Consider the following 10,060-nt stretch of genomic DNA (forward strand, 5'->3'; position numbering starts at 1 on the left):
TAATAAGGTTACAGGAGTAATAAGACATTCAGGAGCTGGGTTACTGTAATAAGGTTACAGGGGTAATAAGACACTCAGGAGCTGGGTTACTGTAATAAGGTTACAGGAGTAATAAGACACTCAGGAGCTGGGTTACTGTAATAAGATGTTACAGAGGTAATATCACACTTAGGAGCTGGGTTACTGTAATAAGATGTTACAGGGCTAATAAGATACTCAGGAGCTGGGTTATTATAATGAGATGTTACAGGAGCTGGGTTACTGTAGTAAGATATTACAGGGGTAATAATACACCCAGGAGCCGGGTTACTGTTGGTAAGATGTTACATAGGTAATAAGACACCCAGGAGTTAGGCTAATGTAATAGGCTGTTCGGGAGCTGGGTTAGGGTTAATAAGATATTACAGAGGTAATATGATACTCAGGAGCTGGGTTAGTGTATTTATATGTAAACTCTATGAATCTTATATAATGCAGATTTGTTTTCAAGTGGTTGTTGTTGCTAATGTCTGTTTTCCCCACAGACCTGTACTCTGGATGGGTGTCCGAGGTGCTGAAGTCAGACCTGTGTGTTCAGTTTTGGTTGAATTCCAGGGGCATCCTCTCATCCAACTGTTCATTACCACATCACACGTACAACGTCCAAAAAGTCTCCTTCAGCTCCTCCATCACCTTCTCCTCACATGTTGACCACTCCAAGTGGTGTGTGACCTGGTCTGACACCACCGGCTGGGCCTGTGTTGGTGATATGAACCGGGACGCAGAGGAGGAGCAGAGGGGTGGGGGCACAGTGTGCAGCTCCGACCCCATTATCTGGAAGTCTTTTAAAACCTTGGTGTTTAACTACAGCAAGTGCGACTGATATCGATGGATCAAGGGCACAATACAGTGGAATAGAAAAGTTTCATGTAAATGACTATATTAGCGTAGCTCAGGAAAACGGGTAATATGGATAGTCCATGGGTGGCGGCACCGTCTTAGGTGAGTGATGGCACCCTCTGATGTCATTGGTGACCTTATTGAACTTTATATGTTTGTGGGTCCTCCAGCAGTTGTGTGATCATACTTTTGTATTAAGTAGCAACAGTTTTCCCCAATTCAACATGTATAGATAAAGCCTTTTGTGCTTCTTCCACCATTTTTTTTTTTTTATATAATGAATCTATCCTGGCATAGCTGTATCCATATTTTTTATTGGCTCTGTTAAAGAGCTTCAACAATTGCCCCCACATCAGACGGCAGGAGGTTAGGATGAGGTGTCTGCACACTGGTTGTGGCGTTGGAAAATGACAAAAGCAGCGTCAGAAGCTGTAAATGTCCCTAGGATGTCCGCTTTCTCTTCATGTCCAAGACATTGATGCACAGAACAAGTCACTTCTGTGAAGAACATAAAGAGCTTCGATCAAGTCGTTGTCCATCAGTACACTGCCGGCAAGAACAGAACCTGTTTTTCAGAGTCACTCTGCAAACGATTAGACTTCAGATGCAGGTTCAGGTTTCCTGGTGACAGGCCAGACTCTGAATGAAGCAGCACCAGAATTCTCAAGACAATTTCTATTGGTTGGCCAGATCTTTCAAATTCTGCAACAGGATCGAAGTCATGGAATTCCGCATCCAGTACTACAATTTCATCATTGGACACCATTGTAGGCTTTAAGAATTCAGAGTAACGTTCTGAGGATCTGTCATTGACTTTCAAAGAAGTTTTTTCCACTGTGTCCAAGGTTAATGTAACATCCTCAATCTTGTGTCCCCCCTGTGGTATCCAATTTGCTCACACCTGCCTCCTACTTCTCTGCTGCATTGGCTTGTTGGACACTCCTTACATGGAGGTCAAACGGTACTGATTCATCACCTTATCCCCTAACAAGTCTAAGGGCCTGATTCAGAGCCGGTCGCTATTTGCGCTCGCTCGTCCAAAAAATAGGGGTGGCTATTCAATGAACCGTTCGCTGTTTGCGGTCTGTTCACGCCTCTAGGTCTGAACGAGCGAACAAAACTTGCATTCGTTTTTTGGGAAACTACGCCCCCTGGCCACTTGCGTCCGGCTCTGAATCAGGCCCTAAATCTTTGTTTCTGATGGCTTTATTCATAAATGGAGAAGGTGCTTCTATAGATTGGGAGCGTTCAGTCCTTGTACAGTGTGAGACATGTAAATCCACTTCCTCACAAACCAATTCAGCTGCATTGTAAGTACAGACTTGCTTCATGTACAGGAGCACGACTTTCCACAAGACAGTTATAGGAACCCTCTGCAATGGTTTTGCTTTCGGCTGCAGAAGTGTGTGACCTGGTCCTATTCATGTCATTCTGATCACAGGGAAAGATCGTGGGAAGCCATAGATCATCTTATATAGTCTTCTGTATGTCTTGTGCCGCTGCCTCACAGGACAAAAGATCACCATGTGTATTTGTCAGCTCCACGTCCCCGACTTCAGCTTCATCACCGGAAACTGTGAGCCTCTGGGAAATTGTACGCCTCTGTACGCCGCGCACCTTTATCTGTAACGGGGGGCTGAAGGTCACTGCAAGGCTTTTCATCTTCTGGAACCTGCTCTTCTGGGGAGTTTTGATCCAGTAGTAGTAAATGGATCAATCCGTTTTTATTTATTTTTTATTTTGGAAAATATTTTTATTGTTGAGACATATACTGTACCAAAACATGACAAAAATACATTCCAAAGGAAACAAACTAAAATATATTAATGGGAAGTATAGACAGAGTATAGTTCTATGCAGCACATTGAGGGGGCGATTCAATTGTTTTATCGTGCTGCTCTCCCGTTTACAATGAAACGGCTAAAGTCCTGCTATGGACGCCAAAAGTGCCGACTTATCGCACATTTCTGCTCGCGAGCAGAGCAGAAATGTGTGCTCTCACGGCTTTACGCACGTCCGAACCGATCAACAATTGAATTGCTCTGTCGGGCACCCGGCACCATCAGCCTTGGGTGAAAATTAAATTCCCCCCTTATAGTGATACCTTTAGAAAGGTATTCGGTAGACCAAAAGATACGTCTTTAGCCTCAATACACCATGCGGCACGAGACACCTGGCGCTAGTGAGCCGCCAGGTCCCGTGCAGCTTTGCTTGCGCAGAGCATTTTTTTTTTGCATATCGGATGCTAGAAACCGCTTCACAAGACTGCACTGATTAATTTGAAAAAAGCCGCGGCCGCTGCATCTTGGCGCTTCATATACAGAGTCAGACTCGGTCACACATCAAATTAATCAGCGCAGTCTCGTGAAGCGCTTTTCCGCAACCGATTGCAACCAAGACACGTTTTTGGGCAAAAAAATGCGCTTGGTGTCTGGTGCGTCAAGAATGGCCGCTCGGCTCGACTGCTGCAATAGTGTAAGAGGACACGTCTGTAGATGAGAAAACCATCTAACATGGGGTAATAAGCATATTGTAATAAAGATGAATGAAAACAAAAAGGGTGCATGGTAAAGCAAAGTGTGTGGCGGGGGGCTGGTCTGTGGGAATGAGGGGATTCTTCATAATTGACTGGAAGACCAGATTAACACCATTTATTCATTGGGAAATTTAATGAATCTAAGATGTGATTTTCTGCTGAGAGTGTTTCAATAAAACTTTCCCGTATTTAAAAATAATGGCGTACGGCTTGTTCTTTACTAAGAGCGGTTACTGACCAAGGCCCTGATTCAGAGCCACTCGCTATTTGCGGTCGTTCGTTCGAAAACAAGGGGTGGCTATTCAAATGAACCGTTCGCTGTTTGCGGTCTGTTCACGCCTCTAGGTCTTAATGAACGAACAAAACTTGCGTTCGTTTTTTTTAAAAATACGCCCCTTGGCCGCTCGCATCCTACGTCATGTCCGCTATTTATTAGATTAATCGAGTACATCGACCAGGGTATGAACTGCTCGCTATTCTTGGGGTTGGTTTTTGCTACCACAATATTGCGAGCAGTTCTGGCTATAAAAGAACCCAGTGACGTGGTCAATGACGCTGCTGTTTTAAATATGCACACCCATAAAACGCCCGTTTTGACCTTTAAGCACGCCTGCGATCGGATCTCCACTCCCCGTTTTCAAGCACCTTCCCCTGTTACCACCCACATACGCCTAATCCTGTCACTCAAATTATCAGGCATTCGCTATTTTGCGAACACATGAATTTCGGCCGCACTGAGTGGTTCGCGCATGCGTATAACGATCCGTACGCATGCGCAGTTGGGCAAACATCGCTCGGAGCGAACGAGCAGCCACTTGCGTCCGGCTCTGAATCAGGGCCCAAGTCCATATTGAATATGACAAAAATTATTTGCGCCTGAGCGTGGAAAAAGTGGGGGGCGAAGGGGAAATCCACTGAGGCCATACTCTAAAACTCACCGAAAACAATGAGGCACTTATGACAGGTGAGATAGCTCAAGAAGAACTCCTCTAACAGGTCAATCAGAAGGAGAAGTATCACTATATACTTATAACGAGGGCAATCCTTATATATTCAATAAGGAGGCAGATAATATTTATAATTCTCTTAATGGGGGAAATACTATTTTATGAATATATTAGTGGGGACATTAATGTTTAATTGTATTAGGAGAGCAATATTTATTGTATTAAATTGTCAATATTAAAATGTCTTTATGACAGGGGGCAACACTTATAGACCCTGCGAAATAGTAAATGTTGAGCCCCCCATCATAGAAACATTTTCAGACTCCGATTAATATTGCCCTTTTAATCTAATATTACTTTCTTTATATAATGAAACGATAATTTCCCCCGCTGATTTATTAATAAAATTGTATTTCTTCCATAAGGGAATTGTCAGCGCTATCTGCCTTATTATAAGTGTATTGTGATTCCTCGCCTGCTGTTTGGCCAGACAGATGCGGAGGGGGAGGGGCTTGTGGTGGTTTCGCCAAAAACCACAGGAAAAAAAAAAATGCAACAAACCCATAGCAAAACAGATGGACATTGGCGGTAATTTACAAACACCCTACGACAGCACAAAAGTAAGTAAGTATTCCTTGTACGTTTGTATAAATAAAAACACAAGGCAAATTTTGGAAACCTCATATATAATTTATTTGCAGAATATTCCAGTTTTAATGTGTTTCATATTTCGCTTGCTTAGAATTTTAGAGATATTAAATGAAAGTTATGTTTTATTAATTGGGCAGGTTGCCTTTATCCCTTGTTCACCAGATCATGATTAGATAATAGATTAATAACAGAGAGTTTAAGAATCATGTTAGTGCCCCGTACAAGGAATACTTACTTCTTTTGTGCTGTTGTGGATTCAATAAATTCCTGGGAGAACGCCTTCACCGTAAACAGAATTAAAAAAGAATTGAGAGGTACGTGGGAAGGATTTTTTTATACGATTTTGAAAATATAAGTCTGTGCGGATATATCTCTCTTTCTGTTATAATCCAATAAAAAAATCCACAGAATAGTAAATGCTGTGGTTTGGTGCTTCATTCTGCCGGCGATTGTCAGGGGTTTCAAATCCCCAGCTTAGTAAATTTAACCCCTGGACTCAAGGGGAGGTGAGTATACCCCTTTTCCACCAAAATTCCGGGTCTGACCCGGAGTTGGAACAGGGTTCCTATCCGGATCAGACCCGGAATTTAGCTGGCGCCCACTCGGGAATAAACCGAGTCGGCGCCGCTCGCACCACAGTCGGGTCTGCATAGACCCGGCTTTTCCGGTGTGAAAGTGGACGCTTGGAGATTACGTCATCTCCAAGCGCCACTGAAGCCAGACCAATCGGCCGGCTTGCGGCGCACTGCAGGTCATCAAGACCTGGAGTGCGCCGTACACACAGCAGGGTTTCACGGGTTACTCCCGTGTTAAACCCTGCTAGTTACCTGGGTTGGATTGCCGGGTCACTCGACCCGGCAATCCAACCCTCTCCCCTTTTACACCAAGGAGCTGCCCGGGTTAACCCTGCAATAAAAGTTCAGATGCAGTGAAGGATCTAGCCTGCAGCCAAAAACTCTTAATTAATGGACATTCCCATAGACAGCAGTATAGAGAAGCAGGGGCGTTGGAACATGGAGGACAAGTAGCAACTTGAGTTATGCCAATAGCACAACAACAGGATGGTGACAGATATCCTGTATAATACATGTTATAAATTGTCTCTATAAGATATTGCCGGCAAATCTATAATGATTCTCAATAAAGTTTTTTTAAATTTGCCTCAGAAGATAAATTATGAAAGTGCTGCCTGCAAGGCCTCATCTATAAGTCCCCGAGCGGGTGGGTGTACGTAACTATTTATAAAAGGAGGATACTTTATCCAAAAACTCCTTATCCAATGGATTAGAACCAGGGGTGAGTAATAAGCCACCCTCTCAAGATACTGTTGAACTGCAGATCCCAGCATGCCCTGTCACAGTTTTAGCATGCCTTGATAGCAAAACTGTTGCAGGGCATGCTGGGATGTCTAGTCCCACAGCAGCTGGAGGGCTACTTTTTTGCCCACCCCTGGGTCTAATCAAGAGGCTCGGTCTCCTTGATTGGATTAGACCAATTAAGAGGAGAAATAAATAGTTTTAATAATATAATTCTGTGCCTGAAACTAAGCAAATGTAAGTGGGTAAGTCACCACCAGGGGGAGATGAACATTCCCGATAATAGGAAAAAGGGGCGTGCAAACTTATATCAATAATACGGCTTTTAGAACTAAATTCCGGATCTGACACGGAGGTTGGAACAGGGTTCCAAACCGGATCAGACCCGGAATTTAGTCGACACCGACCAAGGATGTTCCCGAGTCGGCGCCGTTCACACCTGCAGTGACCCGGCTCTTCCGGAGTGGAAGTGGACGCGAGATGACATCATCTCCAAGCGCCACTGAAGCCAGCCAATCGGCTGGGATGCGGCTCGCTCCAGGTCATCGTGGCCCGGATCGCGCCATTTACACTGCAGGGTTTCACGGATTATTCTGATGTTAAACCCTGCAAGTTACCTGGGTTGGATTGCTGGGTCACTCGACCCAGGAATCCAGCCCTGTCCCCTTTTACACCAAGGAGCTACCTGGGTTAACCCTGCAATAACCCGGGTTTTAGCTCTGGTGTAAAAGGGGTATTAGTGAGCTAACTGAAATTATACCCGCCCGATCCCACATAGTAAAGGGGTATATGGTCACTTTGTGAGGAAAATTGGGATTTCCAATAAGGGAAAGGAATAGTGAGTAATATGCATTAAGATTCCGTTATTTGTTGCATAATGACATTGGTCTGCTAGACAGGACAGTGTCACTTTCACCCTGAAATTGTAGACAGTCAGCGTGTACGATAAGTGTCACTAAACCAGAGTGTTAAAGGTCCAATCCAGTAATAATAATGTCTGTGCAGTCGCACACACTCTCGCCTAGAATGGGGATGGGGACATATGGCGTTGTGGTCGCTAATGTAGCTATGTATATTTTCCATGTCCTTGTCCTGCATTCTACTGTATTGTACTGTAAGTGTTTGGTCACGTATTTGTTTATATACTATGTAAGGCGCTGCGGAACACTTGTGGCGCCATGTAAATAAATGATAATAATAATAATTGGTCTGTCTAGCAGTTGCTGTCTGTAGTGGCATCTGTTAGATATTTAGCCCTTAATCCACCTAGGTAAATGATTCTTTAATTAATCATATACTTATTATTTATAGTCTGTGGCTTATATATATATTGATATCCCCATTGGCGGTGGTTTGTTGTCCCACCTTTTTTTTTTGGTTAGCTCACCAACGCCACCCAGCAACATTCTTCCACAGTAGATTAACTTAGATACGGTGTAGCAAATAAAACGGGGAAAGAATATATATTTTTGTCAATTCCCTATTAGAAGCCCAGGGAATGAGATACAAACATGGTACATTTGCCGGTAAACCTCACCCTTAGTATATTTTTGTGTATGGATGTATTTATATATAACTCTATTACTCTTTGTTCATCAGCCATGCTGCAATACCTGCTATAACCATTGGGTGGCGACATACCATCATTTTTTGTTTTATGTTTCCCTTCTGGTTGGTTTGTGATGCTGAAGTACAATATGCTGTGATTTATTTCACTCATTATTAGATGGGATAAGGAAGTGAGTAAATCCTGAGCTCTGTCATTTCTGACACAAACGTTCCAGCCTTACTACCACTTTCATTAAATCAAGTATTTGTTTATACATAAGACCCTGCACAGCCGGGCACATAGTCTTTGTGAGTGAGCCGTGTAAAGTGACAGTAATGATGCCTACACCCTATGGGATGCTGGTTGCTTGTACAGCTTGGTCTGGTTGTCAGCCATAGCAGTGGGGTGCTGTAAAGTACCAACCAATCCGCTCCTAACTGCCATTATTTAAACACAGCCTGTAAAGTGCCAGGAGCTGATTGGTTGGTTCTTTATCTCCACCTTATCACTTTCCAAGGCTTAGTACATCTCCCCCTGTATCACACAAACGATGCTGCCACCTGTAAGAGACGGGGGTATCCTGCTGCAGGCACACTGTGCCATCTGTTTTGTGTGCTGTGCAGAACCTTCCTTATCCGAGGGGTCCGTGTTTACTTCACATTATGCACCCATTTTAGATACGCCACTGGTGCACCCGTTTCCATTCAGAGACAATGATTTCTAGCAACTTCAACTGTTGATTGAAACAAGGTACTGCAAGCTATTTAAAAAATGCTAGGTAAGACCCAAAACAGTACATAGAGTGAAAATATGTATGATATAAATGATATTATTAAGTATTTATATTTTGGTGATACCACCCATATAATGTAGCCATGAAGGGAGCTCGCTTAGAGTAGGCAGGAAACTCAATTTGCACTTTTTTCTCCCAGCAAGTTGCATTTCTATTTTTCAGCTGTGGATTTGTGCCAAAAATGATTACACAATCGGTGATGTCCGAAACACATTTCATCTGTTAAAGGGGAAAGTGACAGGTGTGTGTACCGATATGGGCTATAGTAATACTTTCATTTTGTCTTTGCATATTATTCTAATTTTATTTTTGATGATAAATGCACCTTTTAGTTATTGATAACACTGTCCAGACATGTGCACTATATCGTGTATGAATTGTGAACTGTAATTTTAGCTGTTCTACCTAGTGTAAACCTGGTGCATAATCTACTATTCTCTCCTGGTGTAACCCAGGCACATATACTACTGTTCTTTCCTGGTGTAACCCTGTCACATATACTCCTATTCTCTCCAGGTGTAACCCAGGTACATATACTTCTGTTCTCTCCTGGTGTAACCCAGGCACATATACTACTGTTCTCTCCTGGTGTAACTCAGGCACATATACTACTGTTCTTTCCTGGTGTAACCCAGGCACATATACTACTATTCTCTCCTGGTGTAACCCAAGCACATATACTACTGTTCTCTCCTAGTGTACCCCAGGCACATATACTACTGTTCTCTCCAGGTGTAACCCAGGTACATATACTTCTGTTCTCTCCTGGTGTAACCCAGGCACATATACTCCTGTTCTCTCCTGGTGTAACCCAGGCACATATACTACTGTTCTCTCCTGGTGTAACCCAGGCACATATACTACTGTTCTCTCCTGGTGTAATCCAGGTGCATATACTATTGTTCTCTCCACTGGTGTAACCCTGTCACATATACTCCTGTTCTCTCCCGGTGTAACCCAGGCACATATACTCCTGTTCTCTCCCGGTGTAACCCAGGCACATATACTCCTGTTCTCTCCCGGTGTAACCCAGGCACATATACTACTGTTCTCTCCTGGTGTAACCCAGGCACATATACTACTATTCTCTCCTGGTGTAACCCAAGCACATATACTACTGTTCTCTCCTGGTGTAAACCTGGTGCATATACTACTATTCTTTCCTGCTGTAACCCAGGCGCATATACTCCTGTTCTCTCCTGGTGTAACCCAGGCACATATACTACTGTTCTCTCCTGGTGTAACCCAGGCACATATACTACTGTTCTCTCCTGGTGTAACCCAGGCACATATACTACTGTTCTCTCCTGGTGTAACCCAGGCACATATACTACTGTTCTCTCCTGGTGTAACCCAGGCACATATACTACTGTTCTCTCCTGGTGTAAC

At 43.5% G+C, this 10,060-nt stretch overlaps 1 protein-coding gene across 3 annotated transcripts in view; it reads left to right on the forward strand.

Annotated features, from left to right (window-relative positions):
* Positions 1 to 3,614, forward strand: part of DNASE2 (deoxyribonuclease 2, lysosomal) — a 77,573-nt gene extending 73,959 nt beyond the window's left edge. For all 3 annotated transcript variants that reach the window (XM_088473911.1, XM_088473909.1, XM_088473910.1), the window contains exon 7: positions 525 to 3,614. In XM_088473911.1, the coding sequence (XP_088330037.1) occupies positions 525 to 862 (338 nt within the window). In that variant the 3' untranslated portion in view covers positions 863 to 3,614. The remainder of the gene's footprint in view (positions 1 to 524) is intronic.
* The last annotated feature ends 6,446 nt before the right edge of the window (positions 3,615 to 10,060 follow it).

Source organism: Taudactylus pleione, unplaced genomic scaffold (genome assembly GCF_031769625.1).
Source record: "Taudactylus pleione unplaced genomic scaffold, aTauple2 ptg000145l, whole genome shotgun sequence".
NCBI lineage: Eukaryota > Metazoa > Chordata > Amphibia > Anura > Myobatrachidae > Taudactylus > Taudactylus pleione.